The following is a 17,530-nucleotide window of genomic DNA, read 5'->3' as shown; positions in this document are numbered from 1 at the left end:
ACAACGTGCTTTTAAGTGGAAAGGGCCCCATACATTAAAGGGCTGTTATAAATGCCCCCAGGAGAAGTAACACATTAAAACACATAACAGTCCTTTCACTTTTACACCTTAGTGTGAATTAATTTTTACTTATTGATTCAACAAACTTATTGATTTTTACTTACTGATTTCCGCAGAGACCAACAAAGTCCCAGTGACTGTAGACATGGAGGAGTCCAAGATAATGCTGAGTGTCTTAGATAATGGCAAGGTGGGGGGGTTCCTAAGATAGGTTTTGAATAGTTTGTAAGTAGTCAGCGCTGAAGGAAGGAGGATCTGGGAGGACAGCAGCAGGGATGTGCTCTGAATACTGCCAGAGAGAAGAGAGTTGGGATGTGAGTCTGGGAGGCTGCTTCCACCAACCACTTGGGATGCCTCAGGACCTGGCTATGGCAGCCATTGTTACCATGAAGGGAGAGAGGTAGGAATGCAGATGCAATTTAACAAGGAAATAAAGGACAAATATATAAACGTGGGGGCAAGGGGCTTTGCTTCATTTCATTTCACCTAATCCTAAGGGTTGGTTAAAGATTTCCAGGAGCTAAAGCTGAGGAAGGAGGGATATGTCAGACAGCTCAGTACTAGTCTCATTGCCACCGAATACTAGCTCTGATGTTGGGCAAGTAACTGATTGCATCTGAGCCTCAGTTTCCTTAGCGGAAACACGAGCTCAAAACCCACCCTATCTCTGTCCAGGGCTGTTTTGAGAATCCACGAGATAATTATGTGAAGTGGACAAATATGAGGAATTTTTTATACACTCGAGAACAGTTCTGTTTGATCAAAATTAATTAGAATCCATTTCTTTCCGAACTGGAGTGAAGGCAGAGGTAGCTTTTGCGAAAATAATTCCTCTCAGAATGTTGGTTGGGGTGCCAATAAAGAGACAATGGCAGATAGAGATTTATTCTTTCACGCCAAGCACATGGTCAGCACTTTAGGAGTGTGTGTATTTTCCATAGTGAGCAAGGGATAGGATGGGAGAGGTGGCACAGGTGAGAGGTGGGAGAAGGGACCATGCTTGGGGCCAGTGGTTTGTCCTCAGGTGTATCTGTATGGGTGATTACGTGTACATGAGTGCGTGACGTTTTTTCTATACGGAGACCAGACGGGGACATACCTGAGTGTGTGGAATGTCTCTGTTCTACCACTGACAGCCTTTCTGAACCTCCTGGGTCTCTATTTCCACATTTAAGAAGAGGAATAATATGATCTCTGGGATTTGATTCAAATACTCTAGTACAGTACAACAGAAAATATTGGGGGTATATATGAAACAAGATTGACTGTGAGTTGATAATTGTTGAAACTCTATGATGACTACTTGGGATTCTATTATACCATTCTCTCTACTGTGAGGCATGTTTGAAAATTATAATAATATTCATAATAATCCACTTTTTAATATAGGTACAGGGATGAATAACAGTACGTTCCTCATACAGTGACTGTGAAAACCAATGAAGCTATTGCAATAACAGCTGCAGCAGCACCATAACATTTACTGGGTGCTTATTGGGGTGGCAGGTGCCAGGAGAGCTCCAGGTCTGTTCCTTCCTACTCTTCTGTGTGTCTGCAGGCCAATGGCAGCAAGTGCCTACACGTAAGGGAATCCCTGGACGCCCTACAGGCTCCTCCCCTTTCTCTCCGCCCTCCACAGCCCGTTTCTCCAAGGAAGCGCTGGGCTAGGGCCCAGCAGGTGTGGGGTTAAGGGAGCCTGGTCGGGGCCCCAGGAGCAGCAGCAACAGCAGCAGCAGCGGCAACTGCACCAGCAGCGGCGGTGGCAGGCCTGGCTTCGAGCCAGCTGGCCGGGAGCCCCAGGAGGGAGAGAGGGCGGAGGAAGGGGAGGAAGAGGGGAAAGAGGAGGAGGAGAAGAGCAGTCAGCAGGCCCGAGGAGGCAGGACTTCCTGGTGTGGGGGTTGTCAACAGCCCAGAAAGAGAGAGACAGAACAGAGAGTTGCTGAGCAGCGGAGAGACCCAGCGGTGCCACGAGGGAGGAGACTTGGGAGACCCACTCGCCCCGACCACCGAGGCGGCTCCACCTGGAGGATCGGGGGGCTAAGCCTCCGCCTCCCGCATCGGCCCAGAGACACTTGGGGTTTCAAAGGCCGCGCCTGGGCTCCACCAAGGAGGCGGGAGTTCCTTCTTTTCCGGAGCGCAAACTTTCCACGGAGAGATGCCTTGTGGGGTAAGGTGCGGCCCCCGAAGAGGACTGGACAGCCTCTGATAGCCGCCTGCGCCTCCCGCGCTGCTGGGGCCAGGAGGCCCCAGAGAAAGGACAGCCCGACATCTTAGGTGTCCGAGACCCCCGGCTTGGTGGCTGAGGCCGAGAGGTAGGGATCTAGGTTGGGCGGGGCTCTGGGGCGGCGGGCAGGGCCTGCCCTAGGGATGGGGGATCTGGGGTGCTGGGGCCTTGAGGACCCGCAGACGCGTCGGTGCAGCCGGGCTAGGCCGAGGAGGGGCATCACCCCTGTTCACCCAGGCCCTGGAGTCCTTGCTTTTGGGATGACTTGGGTCCCGTGAGTTTGAATCCCAGGCGAGAAATGCCCAACTTTGGGTCTGGGCTGCCTCTTCCTGCTCTGTGCGCTGGCTCTGACGGAACCCTCCGCTCTGGTCTCTGTCCTCTCTGCCTGTCTCTTTGTCTCTGGGTCTCTGGCGGTTTCCCCTTCCTCCCCCATTCTGTTCCCCAGAGAGGAAGCCTCGGAGGTGGCCTGCCCACTGCTTTCTCACTCACACACACACACATACACACACACACACACACACACACACACACACACTCTCTCTCTCTCTCTCTTTTTCCAGTTTGCAAACTCAGCTCTGGAGTTCGGCAGCTACAGCAGCAGGAAAAACCTGCCCCTGCCCCCACCTCTCGCCGCCTCCCCTACCCTGTTCTCCCTTCACCAACCAGGCACCCCCAGTTCCTGCAAGGCACTCCCACCATGTCGGACTCAGATGTCCCCAGGGGCCCTGACGTCCCCGCCATGTGGCCCCCCTGTTCCAGGGGCGCCTGAGCCCCTTCGAAGAGCCACCACCGCCTCGCCCCCGCCCACCTTGGTCCAGTCCTGAGCCCCAGGGACCATGAGTGGGGGCAAGAAGAAGAGTAGTTTCCAAATCACCAGCGTCACCACGGACTACGAGGGCCCCGGGAGCCCAGGGGGTCCAGATACCCCTACCCTGCCAGCTCCCACTGGGCCCCCGCCCCGCCTGCCCAATGGGGAGCCCAACGCCGAGCCAGGAGGCAAGGGCACCCCCCGGAACGGCTCCCCGCCGCCTGGGGCCCCTGCCTCCCGTTTCCGGGTGGTGAAGCTGCCCCAGGGCCTGGGAGAGCCTTATCGCCGTGGCCGTTGGACGTGTGTGGATGTTTACGAGAGAGACCTGGAGCCCCCTAGCTTCGGCCGGCTCCTGGAGGGGATTCGAGGGGCCTCGGGGGGCGCTGGGGGCAGATCTTTGGATTCCAGGTTGGAGCTGGCCAGCTTGGGCCTGGGTGCCCCTACTCCACAGCCAGGCCTGTCTCAGGGTCCCACCTCCTGGCTCCGCCCGCCTCCCACCTCCCCTGGACCTCAGGCCCGCTCCTTCACTGCGGGGCTGGGCCAACTGGCAGTGCCTGGCAAGGCCAAGGTGGAGACACCCCCTCAGTCGGCCTCCCCACCCCAGCAGCGCCCCCCAGAGCCCAGGGCCGGGGATAGCTCCGGCACATCCAGGGCTGCCACGCCCCTGCCCTCATTGAGGGTAGAAGTGGAGGCTGGGGGCCCAGCAGCTGGGACCCCTCCACTGTCCCGAACTAAGGATGGTGCCCTGCGGCTGAGGACGGAGTTGGTTGCTCCAGAGGAGATGGGGCAGGTAAGAACTGGGTTCCAGGGTGTGGGGAGACACCTGAGGGGTGGTGCTTGCCCATCTTGGCCTTGGAGTCCACCTCCATACTGACCTCTCCCCACTCCAACATCACCTGTCAGATCAGACAGTCCCTCTTTTTCCTTCCTGCCACTTCACTTGGAATTCCATCTCACCTGCCATTCCTACTCCTCACACAGCCTTTGTTTTATTTCTCAGGGTCCTTCCTCCCCACATTCTGCACCTTCTTTCTTTCTCTTCGGCCTTTCATTTGTTGCCTTTGGCCCAAGTCTCCATCTCCATGCACCATAGTTCAGTCCCATCTCTCCATTACAGAGATGTGCCCTCCTCACTGTGGCCTTTACCTTCTGTCTTGGTCTCACCCTTCAGGCATTGAGGGTGGAGGCCCTAGGCAGGGCTGGTGTTTGGGCCCCTGGGAGAGGAGCTACCAGGGTTGGGAGGGAGGAGCAAAAAGTAGGCATTCTGCTGTCTCCTTTGCAGCCCTGTCCCCAAGGTGGCGGTCTTCTTTCTTCCTACTAGCCACCCATCCCAGCTCCTCTCTAGCTTTGTCCCAAGCCAAATTTCTCTGAGAAACTGAGGAATTAGGTGGTGGGGGAATCCCATTACAAGGATGGGGATTTGTTGGTTTGTCCTTTCCACCCCCAATTGTCTGTCTCAGTTCCTTGCTTCTGGGCCTGTCTGGGCCTCTCCAAGATTGATAACTGGGGCTGGCCACCACGGAGTGAGAGAGAGGCGGGAAGCTGTAGAGAAAGAGTTAAATCCTTTGCTCTTTCTGCTTCCTGTCTCCAAAAGAGGAACAAGTCTGGGCTGGGGGGCAGGATGCCTGGGTCTCTGGGGCAAGGGGTGGGCAGCCAGGGATGTGGGAGTTGGATATGTCTGTCCTGGAGGAGAAAATAACACCTTGGGCTGTAGGAGGAAAGTCAGGGAGTGTGAGGATGGGAACTTTTCCCCTTCCTGGCCTTGGGCACAAACCACAGTATAAAAATAACCTAAGACTGAATGTCTGGGCCCTGTCAGGACCAGTCTGGACCAGCTCCCCCCACCCCCTCCTGGCCTTAAGCTCACATCTCTCATGCTACCCCCGCCCCCCTACTTTTCTTGAGCTCTTTCATTCAGTTCCTACCCCGGGGGAGAAGATGCTGTTTCCTTTATTGGTCCCTTTCCCTGAACTCTTCCAAAGCAAGCCCTCTCTACCCGCAGCTTCTGATCTCTCTATCCTGAAGCCCTGCCTGAGCTTCCCTTGGGCCCCACAGACCCTGCCCCTCTTCCTTCATGCCTCCAGCCCCCTTTTCTTCTCTCACGTCCCGATCCTTTCCTGTGTGCATGTGTTTGTGCTGCTGCTTCCTTGCCCCAAAGTCAATCTTCCTTCTACACTCCCCCATGCCTCTTCTCCCTCAGTTGCCTCTAACAGGGGCCAGGAGGAGGGCCAGGGGCCTCACCTGAGCCCCCTTCCTCTGTTCTGTCCCTCTAACCACGCTGGACTCTCTGTTCTTGGCTTTTCCGAGAAGCTTGGGCCTCCTGGGGCCTCACAGAGGCGTCTTGTTCCTGTGGCCCCCGCCCTTTTGCAGCCACCCCCAGCGCCTGTTGGGCTGTGTGGGTCCACGCCCAGTCTCCGCCTTCCCGCATCTCCACAACTTCTCCCCCTACCCCACCCCAGGGCCAGAGAGCAGGAGCAGAACTTCACCTGAGTCTCGAGAAGTTTGAGAGGAGAGGCTTGAATGGGTATAGTGGTGGTGGGGGATTGGGGGGTGGAGGACCAGTTTCTGAGGATTCATTCATTCTACAAATAGCTGTTGAACAAACTAAGCTCTGCCCTCTGGAGCTTACCTTCTAGCAGCAAAGAGGCAAAAATACTTTAATTTCAGATAATGTTAGGTGCTAAAAAAAAAATAGAGCAGTTCAGTGGAATTTACTAGTTGAACGATGGGGAAATGCCTCTCTGAGGAAGTGACATTTAAATCGCCTTAAGAAGTCAGGTAACTGAAGGCAGACAGAAGATAGGCCGAGGAGAAGGAGGGACAGAATAACCAGCCTCTGATTAGGGGTTCTGGCTCAGCTGGTGGAAGCGTGCTGGCGTGCAGACCAGAGCCCCTTTCTGATACCTGTGAGCCACTTTTTGGAAACCACTCAACCAGATGTCAGGGTGTGCACTATTTCCTTGCCTCTAATACCTGCCCAATGCTTTCCCTAGACCTGTGGGGTCAGGACTGTTGGGTCCTTGGAAGAGAGTGGGGGAATGTGGGGAGAGATGGAGAGGGAGGAAGACTACTAGGCAAGTTGTAAGGTGGTTGGTTCCTTTCTCATACTCAATGTGACAGTTCCTACCTCTCTGCCTCCAGGTGCCCTCACTCGACTCTCGCCCCAGCTCCCCGGCCCTCTACTTCTTCCCCGATGCCAGTCTGGTTCACAAGTCTCCAGACCCCTTTGGAGCAGCAGCAGCCCAGAGCCTCAGCCTGGCCCGCTCCATGCTGGCCATCAGTGGCCATCTGGACAGCGATGATGATAGGTAGGTGAGCTCTGGCTCTCCACCCAGCATCTGGGATAGCCACATGACACTGCCTGGTAGGTGTCCTTCCCCTAAGTTGAACTTGGAGATTACCTCTTAAACAGAGAAACCTGGCCTGGGCATAACACACTGGGTATAGCTGATCTGGGATGCACTCCCCCTCTGTGGAGAGAGCTGGGTGGGACTCCCTGGCTTAGGATTGTCAAATCATAGTACTTTTTTAGAGTTTGAAGGGAGTCATTGTTGTCAAATTCCAGAGCTCTTGTAGATTTAGGGATCATCTGGCCAACCCGAAGAACTTAACTGGCAGGAGAAAAGAATAGGGAGTTAGTCTCCTCCCAGTTCCCCGTCTCCCTCTCCCTGCAGGGGGGAATGCGACTCCTGTTTTTAGCAGTAACATCCTTATAGTCTATGTGGACTATTTTAGGATCCTAGGATCTCTAGTACCAAGAAAGCATGTCCCTAAGGTCCTGTTCTCTGTGCTAGGAATACCATGGGGGCTGAGTCCTCCCTGTGGCCAAGCCAAAGCCATGGAGAGGATGGCTGTGGGGCACAGGGAAGGCACCAGAGAGCAGATCTGCGGGGGTTTGCCCTTCAGGAGAGAATGTCCTGTTCAGTTTGGTGGCACGATGGGCAGAACTTCCTGTTTCCATGGCTAGGTTTCAACATAGGAACGTAAGCAAGCTGAAAAGGGAGGAACGAAATTGCGAGTCAGATAGCCAGGCTGCTTGCTCCTTTCTGGCCGTGGACTGATAGGAACCCAGGAGAAGGGCTAGGGAGTTGCAACTTTTATTTTGGAGGGAGGAGTGGGACTTCCTGTTTGAGGCCTTGGGGGAGGGACTTCCGGTTTGGAAGGAAACAAGGGGCGGGGCTTAGCAATGAGTGAGTGGGTGGTGGGTACTTATTTCCGAGTTGAGTGTCCTTTCTCCTTCCCTTCAACACAATCAGGAAGTGAGTACCATGAAAGAAAGGAACCTGAGGCTTTGGGGAAAGCTGGGAGCCAGAATGGGAAGAGAAGGGATGGCTGGAAACTGGTGGATGGGATGGAAGGCGAGGGGCCTGGCTGGGGCTGAGGAGAATGAGGAACAAAGTGGGTATGGGCAGGGCCGCTCCTGGCTCCTGGGTCTGGGTCTCAGGAATCTCTGAGGTGTGAGGTCGTCCAGGGCCAGGAGAGTCACCTGCCGCCATCTCTGCTATTCTCAGCTCTTCCCTCCCTCTTCCCCTCCCACTTGGGAGGTTCCCTGGCATGAGGGCTCCCTGTCCCTCCTCCACCCCTGTTGATTTCAGAGCCCAGCCTCCTGCTTTCTCTTAGGGAGTTCTGCCTCTATAAGCCTCCTCAGCTCTATTCTTTTGGCGTGTCCCCTCCCTCCCTCTCTCTGTCCCATCCCCTCCACTCACCCCAGTCTGACCAGTCCAGCTCCTAGCCTCCACTTTACCCTGCTCCACTGCAAGCCTCTGGGGCTCTGGCCCAGCCCAGCCCCCCATACCCCACCCTGCTGGGCCAGCGGGTTTGGGTTGGGCCACCCCTTTGGCCCCCTGGAATGGGGGCCCCCACATCACCTCTCTGGTGTGCCCAGAGCTGGCAGGAGAACAGAGTCTGATTGGCATGGGATCTCCCTTTTGAGAGGGAAGTGGGCTGGGGTATTAAGTGCCTGCATCCTAGATGGGGAGTTGAGGATGCCTGACCAATCCCAGAATCGGGGGTTGGGAGAACAGAGGGTACCTGGTAAATTCAGATTGCTCACGTGCCCCTGGATTACAAGAACCTTTGAGTCCTCAACAGGGCCTGGCAGTTGGGAGGTACTTGAATAAGTGGCTAGGTGGATGCCTGGATGGGTGGGTGGTCAGCATGAAGGATCCAGACATAAGGAATGAATTCCAGAAACTCAGGAAAGAAAAAGTACATTTATATCCAGTGCCTCCTTTGGGTCACGTGCTACATCTTATGTCACATAATCTTAAAAGCAATCCCATGATACCCACTTTCTAGATGGAGAAACTGAGACTCAGAGGAGGAGGGTTTTAGAAACTTGCCCAAGGTCGCCCAGCTAGTAAGTGGCAGGCCTGCAATCACAGCCTGAGTCTGACCCCAACACCATATTCTCTCCTCTCTCCTACTGGATGCCTTGTCCCAAGAGAAGAGGAGGACGCAACCATCTCTAGGATGCCCTTTCTTTCCAGGACAGAGGCAGGGACAGCTCTCCCAAGCTGGGCAAGGAGCCATCCTCCCCCACTCCTGGCCTGGACCAACCCCAAAGACACCACAGATCCGGGAGGGAGTATAGACAGGGCAGCCAGATGCCACTTTGTTGGCCTCAGACCCAGCCCCTGGGGGCTCCTCAGAACACAGCGAGAGAGCAGGTCTGGCCGTTGTCCCCAGGATCAGAACCTCACCTCTCCCAAATGTCCTGCTTCTTTATTGGATCCTTATTTTGAGGCTGTTTCATTTGACCTTCAAAAAAAGAAAACCAACTCTAGGGCTGTCCTTGGCCCAGGACCCAAGTGTCCTGCAGAACCAGAGTCCCCAGTTGTGCATGTCATGCCCTGTACAACTTCAGGAGGCGCCACTCACATTTGAAGTCACCGCCGACACTTGAAGTCATGACAGTTTTCCGGAAGATGGCAATAAGTGTCTTGAAGAAGGGGATATTTTGTTCTAATTCGCATAATGTCGCCTTTTGGGCTTATGGTGAGAGCTGATCTCACCCAGCCAACCCTAAGCTTCCGGCTCCTGACCCTGCCTAGGAATTCAAGCACAGTGCTGCCGGCCCTCCCTCGGGGTTCTCAAAGGGAGGACTTGGGTTACCAGCCAGAGTCTTGGTCCCTTGAAGTGTTAATATTAGGATGTGACAGTGGAAAGTGCTGTCAAAAACTCTCCAGCACTAGACAAACAGGAGATACTCATCTATCAGCCAACAAATGTTTATTATGGTAGTATTCCTTTATTTCTGGCAAGAACGAACAACTTACTTGGCATCTTTACCCAAGTGTCTGCCAAGCAAGGCTAGGGTTGCTGTTCCTGTGAATCTGCCCCTCATTGGCCTTGTGTGTTTATGTGTACTGGGGGCTAGGGGCGGGGGGGGGGGTTCTGTGGTGGCCTAGTCTCCACCCATGTCTCACAGATTGAAATAGCTTGAAAACGGCTTTGATTCTCCAGCTGGCTAGGCTGCCCTCCACTCTTAAACTTGTCCTCTCCCCACCCCAACTCCAGGAGTCCCAGGTGTCCTTCCCCTACCCCACCCTGTCCTGCTTTTTCAGGCCTGGTCACCCCTTTGGTTACCCACCTGTCAGCGCCTTCTGCACCCAGAGCTTGGATGGGAATGGAAAATTCCCAGCTCCCTCGTGCTCCCTTCCTGGCTGCAGGGCCTCATCCAAGGGTCACCTTGAATTGAGTACTAATCCTCCCCGCACCCCCCCCCCCAAGCAAGTTGGAACTGACAACCAGGAGAGAGGGCTTGACAAGAGAGCACAAGAGTGCAGGATGCAGCATGTTGGGGCCACCTACTCTGAGGGGTGAAGCTGGGAGCTGGAGGGCAGGACTGGTGATTCTGCAGCATGGGGCACTGGTGGAGGGCTGGCCCTGGGGCTGAGGTGTAAGCTGGCCAGCGGTGAGTTGGGAGCCATGGGATGAGGCAGGACCCTGGGGCCTGAGTGGTGGGGAGACGGAGGCTTGGAGGCTATAGGCAGGGCACAAAAGCTGGTGCAGGCCCTGGGCCTCTGAGAGACTGGCTTGAGAGAGAGTTGGGTTCTGGGACCCGGAGCCTGGCCCTGGAACTGTTGTGCCAGGCCTGAGTCGACCTCTCGTGGCCACTTAACAAACTGCAGCCAGGCCTGTTTTCCCCGTCCTGTCATCTGCTTCCAGGGGTCTTCAGAGCCCCTGCTCCTATTCCCGGTGTCCCACCTTCCCACTCTCCTCACCTTCCCACCTCTCCTGAAGCCCTTACTCCCTTCAAGACCTTAGACCCCAGACCCAGGACCATAGGTTATACTTGTCTTTCAGGACTCTGGGCTCTGTTCTGTTGCCATGGTAACCATTCCTCCTGGCCCTCACCATGGGAGGAGCGGGACCCTGTGGCTAGGTACCAGGGATCACCCATGATGTGAGCTTTGTGTTTGGGAGGATGCTCACAACCCAAGGAAGACCACAAGCATATCAGAAATACTCCATATCCCAGCTGAGAGGAACAGAGGTCTTGAGGGAGGCCAGCATTAGTCCAAAGGGAGCAGGATGGGGTCAGAGGCAGGGAGACGCCTCTCAGGGCCAGGCTCTCCCTCACCCCTCACACCCCTCACACCCCTCCCTGACCCAGGCCTCTGGTCCCCAGTCCCTCCTCCTACCCAGCCCACCAGCTGACTTCCTTCAGCCGGCCCCCTCCCCTCTGCTCTGGGACTGGTGCCAGGGTGAGAAGGGGACACTGGCACTGACCGAGTCTGGGAATTCCCGCCCACCATGGAACCAGTGGGAGGGGGTCCCCGTGTCCCTGAGGAGCCAATAGAAGCCAGGCTTTGCCCTGGGGGGCGGTGTATATCTTTCAGACCAGCACCCCCTGGGCACTGTCTTCTCTCTGCCTGCCTGGCACCAACCAGACCCCGTTCTGCCCGGGGGGCTCTGAGCCCCCCAGGCAGTTCTCTGCTACAGCCCTCTCCCTTTGGGGGTGGGGGTTCTGGGGACCCTTGCCCCTCGGGGATGGCCCAGCCAGGAGTCTCTGTTAAGTCCCTGGTATCATCATTTGAGACCCGAGTGGTGGGGATGGCTCCAGGGCCTCCCCGGAAAAGGGGCTGTGTCTCCTCTCCTTGCTCTCCTCGGGGAGCATCCCCCATCCGAGGGGCATCTGGACCCCCACACCACCGGGGCCTGGGGGGCCCTGGGCAGCGGCCCTCACCCCGCCGAGGGATGGACAAAACTCTCCTCTCCCTGATTCTCTACTGTCACAGGTACAGGCTGGGGTGTGGGCAGGAGGCTGCAGGGAAGGGGCTTGTGGAGGAGGCCAGATCCTGCTCTGAGAAGCACCTGGAAGGCAGCTGGCTGGGGTGTCCAGAGACCTGGCTTGGCACCTGCTCCTCCTCCTCACCTCTCATCTCCCTGTGTCTCTCCAGTGGCTCCGGAAGCCTGGTTGGCATTGACAACAAGATCGAACAAGCCATGGTAAGAAAAGCCATCTTGGTCCCAGGAGGTCCCAGCTCATGTGCTGATGCCCCAGGCCCTGCCTCCATTAGCTGTCCTGCTGCTCCACCCTTGCTGTCCTCATTGTTAGGGAACACTGACTTCCAGCTCCGCCACCCGCTCCCACCTGGGTTCCCTTGGGTCTTCCATCCCCTCCAGTCTCCACCTGAACCCTTCCTTTGCTTCCCTTGGTCTCTGGCCAGGCTCCTGGCCCCCATCTGTCTTTGAGCCCTGACCTTGCCCCTGTCTGGCTTTATTCGCCACCCTCCTCCCCCCCTCCCCTGCTTTGCTTCTTCCCCAGTGGTCCCTTATTGTCTGGGATTTTGGGGGGAAACTCTCACACTCAGTCCCTCAAGGCACTGGGTAGGGGATGAGGCTGGGATGGCCTGGGACCCCTGATGCTTTGCCTGTCCCTGGGCCCCCAGGACTTGGTGAAGTCCCACCTCATGTTTGCGGTCCGGGAGGAGGTGGAGGTGCTGAAGGAGCAGATCCGGGACCTGGCAGAGCGGAATGCCGCACTGGAGCAGGAGAACGGACTGCTGCGTGCCCTCGCCAGCCCTGAGCAGCTAGCCCAGCTGCCCTCCTCGGGGGTTCCAAGGCTTGGGCCCCCCGCACCCAGCGGGCCCTCCGTTTGAGCCTCCCCTCACAATGTGCCTTTGGGGGCTGCCACAGATGCCAGGCCTTGTGCCAGCCACCTGCCCCCTCTTCCTATGCAGCTTTAATACCCCCTGACTCCCCGGGGATGGGAATTGAAGGCTCAGAATCGGCCTGTTTCCCCACCCTTCCTCCATTTCCCCTTAGTGCCCAGGGACTGGGCTGGCGTATCCCCAGGCCTTGACGGAGGAGGAAGGGCTTCAGGATGGGGTGTTAGATGGAGCCCCCTCCTCCCTCTCTAGGTGTCAGTGTTCTGGGACCCCCAGCAATAGATGGCTTGGGGGAGTTGGAGGCTTCTTGGCAGACACCCATCCCCATCTTCTTCCCTTAAAGTGCCCCCTCTTCTCTGCCCAGGGGAGGGAGTATGGACAGTATCTGGAAGTTCTGGGATTCAGGTTGTTATTAAAATAATAATTATAATTAAAAAATCCGAAGAAACTTGAATCTGGAAGTTGGCATCTTGTTGCTTGTGTCCAGACCGGGGGCCTGCACTGGCAGTTTCTACTTGTGGGAGAAAGACCGAGGCTGTGGGCTCCCCTGGAGACCTTGCCCAAACTGGGGAGGTTTAATGTGGCTTAGACATGAGTGGTCAAAAGAGATGCGGGAAGAGGGAGCCAGTGGCCTGCAGGGTCCTGGGAAGGGGCAGGCAAGGCGAGGCAGAGGGAGCGGAGGGGGAGGGGGGCATCCACCCACGTGCTAGGGGGGAAACAGGGAAACAATGAGGCCTTTGGTGATTGTGCAGGATCCACCCCCGGCTTCCCAGCGTGTCCCCTCTGCGGGCTGGATCCGGGTGGCTGCTTGGGGGCGGGGCAGGGGGCCCTGAATGGGCCTCTTGTCTCAGTGCTGGGTGTGGGCCAGGCTCCCCGGGCACACAGTGCCCTCGCCAGGTCTGGCCGGCAGCCTCCGTGGCTTCCACCCCCAGCTGGCTGAGGACCTGGCCCTGTGGGTGAGCAGGCCCCTCCCTAACAGCCTGGGCTCCGCTCCTGTCCCAGGCAGAAGACCAGGTAGGGAAAAGGACCCCATCTAGTGGGGAAGAAGTGAAAACAGCAGCCTCTGCCTCAAGAGGACTCTGACCCCAGACTAGAGGGAACCAGTGGAGAGCTGGATACTGGAGGCCAACCCAGGGTGGACTCCATCCTTATAGCTCCCTAGATTTATGACCTTGGGAAGGTTCTTTGGTTTTTCTGACTCTCAGCTTCCTCATGGGTAACATGGCACTGACAAAGACACCTACCTGGAGGCTGCTATGAGAATTACAGGACGTCATACACCGGAAATGCCCAGTAAGTACCAGGTGCTCCATAAATGTTAGTTCCCCTTCCCTGGACCTGGGGGAAAGAGGGCTGAGTGTGCCAGGATTGCCTCGGGGGTCCTGGAAGGGCTTCGGGGGTTGGGGTCAAGGCCAGCCAGGCTCTCACAATGGGCTAGAACTCTCCCTCTGCTTGGGTTCTCATCCACTTTGACTCCTCTCCCTGTCCCAGGGGGGGGAGGAAAGGCCTAGGATGAGTCGTCAGGGTGAGCTTTCCCACTGGATTCTCTATTTCTTTCTTCACTGCTGTGCTTGAAGTTCCTGAGAGACCCCTTAGGTGGTGGCCACTGGCCTGCAGCCTGTTCTATCGCCCTCTCCCCCCTCCACTGTACCAAATGCTGGTTCTGCCTCCTACTTGGGGCTCGTGTATTGGGAGAAATGGCTATAGTCATGAGGTTCTTCCAATGGATGTGGCGAAAGATTACTTACTCGGTGAGTTTCAGAGACGGCCCCTTGCTCATGCCATGCTGGGGTGGGAGATGCTGGCCGGTGACCTCTAGGTCACAGAAACACGCCTCCTACCTGGGCTCCCACCCCTCCTGGCATCCTGTGGCCAAACAAGACAGGGAAGGGAGTATGTGAGGGGTAAAACAGCCAGGGAGGTGGCTGGGACACACACTGTCCCATCCCCTCTGTGCCTTCCCTTCTTCTGAATTTGTCTCCGCTCTGGCCCTCTCTCCTATCCTTCCTCTCCCTGTCTTGGTTCTTAGGTTTTATTCTGGAAACACAAAACTAAGTCAACTGTCTTGGAATACCCTGACTCCAAGAAAAGTGCATTGAAGGTAGAGAAGGCTCCCAGCATGGTTGAAACTTTCAAGTTGGTTGAGCCCCCCAAAGAGGCTAAGGCCTCCAAAATGGAAGTGTTCCCCAAAGCGGCTGATCCCTGCATGTTGGCCAAGACAACAGACGGGGCTAAGGTGGAGCTGGGCCACAGGGGCCGGTCCTTGCTGCAGCTGCCCGGGACGGCCGTCAAGTCTGTCTCCATGCTCATGGTCTCGGCTCTGCAGTCCGGCTGGCAAATGTGCAGCTGGAAGGTCAGTACCATATCCCCCTTGTCCCCAACAGCCCTCCCACTCTTGCCATCCCCCATGACTCATTCCTCCCACCATTTACTTGTTCAAAATTTATTTTCTGTGCCTCTATTAAGTGTTAGGCACTGAGGCAGGCTCCGAGGATACATGGTGAACAAGATTTATCCAAACTAAGGGGCCTATAGACAAGATTATAGGCATTGTTGGGTCAGTATCTTAGGGGTATGACATAGGAGGCACAGGGGTCTGTGGGAGCCCAGGAGAGAGGCACCTCGTCCGGGCCTGGGAAGTCAAAGAAGGCCTTTCTAACAAAAGGGGTGAAGCTGAGACCTAAAGGATTTAGCTTGGCTTGAGGCAGGGTGGGGGTTGCTTAGGGAAAGGTGGAGGGAGTGGAGGGTTCCGTTCCATGAAGAAAGAATAATGTGTGGAGGGCTGGCCCAAGGTGTATGGGTCAGAGTAAAGCGACCCTGGAGCTGAGGGCCAGCTAGTACAAGGCAGGGTGGGTGGCCAGTTGTAGGGTTTGAATTTGACCCTAAGAGCGATAGGAACCCTTGCAGACATTTGAGTGGAGGAGTGACACAATCAGATTTTGATTTAGAGAACTCACCTGCACTCCTACATTGCTGGTGGGAACATAAAATGGTATGGCCACTCTGGAAAACAGTTTGGTAGTTTCTTATAACACTAAATATGCAATTATTATACGATGCAGCAGTTGTACTCTTGGGCGTTTATCCTAATGAATGAATGAAATTTTATGTTCACACAAAAATCTGTACGTGAATATTTATAGCAGCTTTATTTATAATAGCCAAAAGGAACCCAAATGTCCTTCAATGGGTGAATGGTTAAACTGTGATATATCTGTATCATGGAATACTTCTCAGCCATAAAAAGTAACAAACTATGGATTCATCAATTTAGATGAATTGCAAGGGAATGATGCTGAGTGAAAATTACCAATCCCAAAATGTTACATACTATGTGATTTCATTTATATGACGTACCATGCTTAAAATACCAAAATTATAGAAATGGAGAACTGAAGAGTGGTTTAGTGGTTGCTAGGAACTGCAGAGGTGGGGTGGGGGAGTGGGTTTGTTATAAAAGGACAACATGAGGAATCCTTGGGTGATGGACATCTCCTGTATCTTTACATGGTAATTGGATACATGAGCCTATGTATCCAATACATGAGCCTATACACATATGATATAAAATTGGGTAGAATTAAACACACACACACACACACACACACACACGGACAAGTACAACTGGGGAAATGTAAGTTCAGTGGATTGTGTCGATGTCAATATCCTAACTGATATTGTACTAGATTTTACTATTGAGGGAACTTGGATAAAGGGTATATAAGAACTCCATTATTTCTCACAACTACATGTGAAACTATAATATCTCAAAGTCAAAAACTTAATTTAAAAAGGGGAAATGTATAGATCACTACCAAATCAATTAATTTTGTCCTTGAAGTATTATGGCACTAATTAAAAAAAAGAAAACCAACAGTTCACCTGGCTGCCCTCTGGAGGAGAGTCAGAAGGGGACAAAAAGAGAGAGGCAGGAAGATTCATTGGAGGTGTTGCAGTCCAGGCTAAGAGGGAAGGATATTCTGGACTGGGGGAGAGGCATCAGGTAGAAGAAGTTAATGGATTGGAGTGATGTTTAAGAGGTAGAATTGTTCCTCCAGGTGGTCGATTGGCTGATGGTGAGGGGATCGGGAGAGACAGAAGTCAGAGCAGGCGGCAGCTATTCACTGGGGGTACAGTAATGGAGCAAGGGCAGACTTTCGGTGTTGGGACAAGATGAGCTGAGATGTCGGTAAGACATCTGCAGGGAGATGTCTAAGAGGTAGTGGAATATACAGACCTGGAGGTCATGGGGGGAGCTCTGGCTGGAGATAGAGGTCCGTCTTCATTTTAACACATTTTCCATGAAATACTAGTGGGGACTCAAAGGTGGGTCCGATGTGGTCCCTGTCTTCCAGGATCTTTTATTCTGGTGTTGAAAACACGAATCTGCAGAATAAATAGTGATGAACCATGGTATGATGAGGCAAACACAAGGTTAGAGATGAACACCTAATGCAGCTCGAGAAGGCTTCCTGGAGGAGGCAGTGCCTGAGCTGAGGCCTGATGAAGGAGGTGGAATTAAAAGCCTGGGCTATTTAACTGCAGGTGGTCCCACCAGCGGTTTCTCCCTAAACCAAACTGTTTACATGTGCACATCTTCTGTCTCTTTCAGTCATCTGTGAGTTCTACCTCGGTTACCTCCCAAATGAGGGCCTGGTCCCCTTTGCAGTCCCCAGAGGCTGAGATGCTGCGGGAAGTGTACCTGGTGCTGTGGTCCATTCGGAAACAACTGCGGCAGCTGGCCCGCAGGCAAGAGAGATGCAGAAGGCGCCACATCTGGGCCCACACTTGCCCCCAGCCTGACACAGTTCAGGGCCTGAAACAGGATGCACGGAGTCCTCTGTAGGGGGGAGCCCCACTTCATCAGAAAGCCCCCCACCTCACTCTTAGGTAAGGTTGACAGGAGAGGTTAGGGCAATAGACCAGGAGTTGTGGGTGAGAATATGTTTTCATACTGTCACCTCACATCAGGAGCCCAGGGCCAGGCCTGGGGTCCCACACACTCCCCTTCATTCTGTTTATTAAATTTGTAAAAAATTATCAAAATGTTGGGAAATAAACATCAGCTATTTCTGAGTAGGTGTAGAGTGTATTTGTGGATGGCCAGAGGCTATGAGGGGAACTTGGGTGGGACAGGGAGCGGCATCTGAGCTGTTGGCCCAAATATGTGTGGGAGTAACCGCTGGGCCTATGGGGGGTGTGGGGCGCAGTGGCTCTGGCTCTGGGTCCACACACACTTCTAGGGACTTAACTGCCTGTAGCAACTCTGCCAGGACAGTAACATAGCAGTACACACGTTTATTGAGGACACGCTGCATGTCC

General features: G+C 54.7%; 2 protein-coding genes across 2 annotated transcripts; both read left to right on the top strand.

Moving 5' to 3' along the window:
- Positions 1-1,708: 1,708 nt before the first annotated feature.
- TSC22D4 (TSC22 domain family member 4) lies at positions 1,709-12,662 on the top strand. Its single transcript, XM_019752721.2, has 5 exons — positions 1,709-2,372; positions 2,845-3,882; positions 6,234-6,400; positions 11,498-11,546; positions 11,990-12,662. Exons 2-5 carry the CDS (start codon positions 3,121-3,123, stop codon positions 12,197-12,199), a joined length of 1,188 nt encoding a protein of 395 aa, XP_019608280.1. The 5' UTR covers positions 1,709-2,372; positions 2,845-3,120; the 3' UTR covers positions 12,200-12,662.
- Positions 12,663-12,806: 144 nt separating this feature from the next.
- SPACDR (sperm acrosome developmental regulator) lies at positions 12,807-17,287 on the top strand. Its single transcript, XM_074328337.1, has 4 exons — positions 12,807-13,501; positions 13,786-13,959; positions 14,238-14,561; positions 16,821-17,287. Exons 2-4 carry the CDS (start codon positions 13,906-13,908, stop codon positions 17,052-17,054), a joined length of 612 nt encoding a protein of 203 aa, XP_074184438.1. The 5' UTR covers positions 12,807-13,501; positions 13,786-13,905; the 3' UTR covers positions 17,055-17,287.
- Positions 17,288-17,530: the final 243 nt, after the last annotated feature.

This window comes from Rhinolophus sinicus, linkage group LG03, assembly GCF_036562045.2.
Source record: "Rhinolophus sinicus isolate RSC01 linkage group LG03, ASM3656204v1, whole genome shotgun sequence".
Taxonomy (NCBI): domain Eukaryota; kingdom Metazoa; phylum Chordata; class Mammalia; order Chiroptera; family Rhinolophidae; genus Rhinolophus; species Rhinolophus sinicus.
Note: the sequence above shows the minus strand (reverse complement) of the source record. Positions and strands in the feature narration are given on the sequence as shown.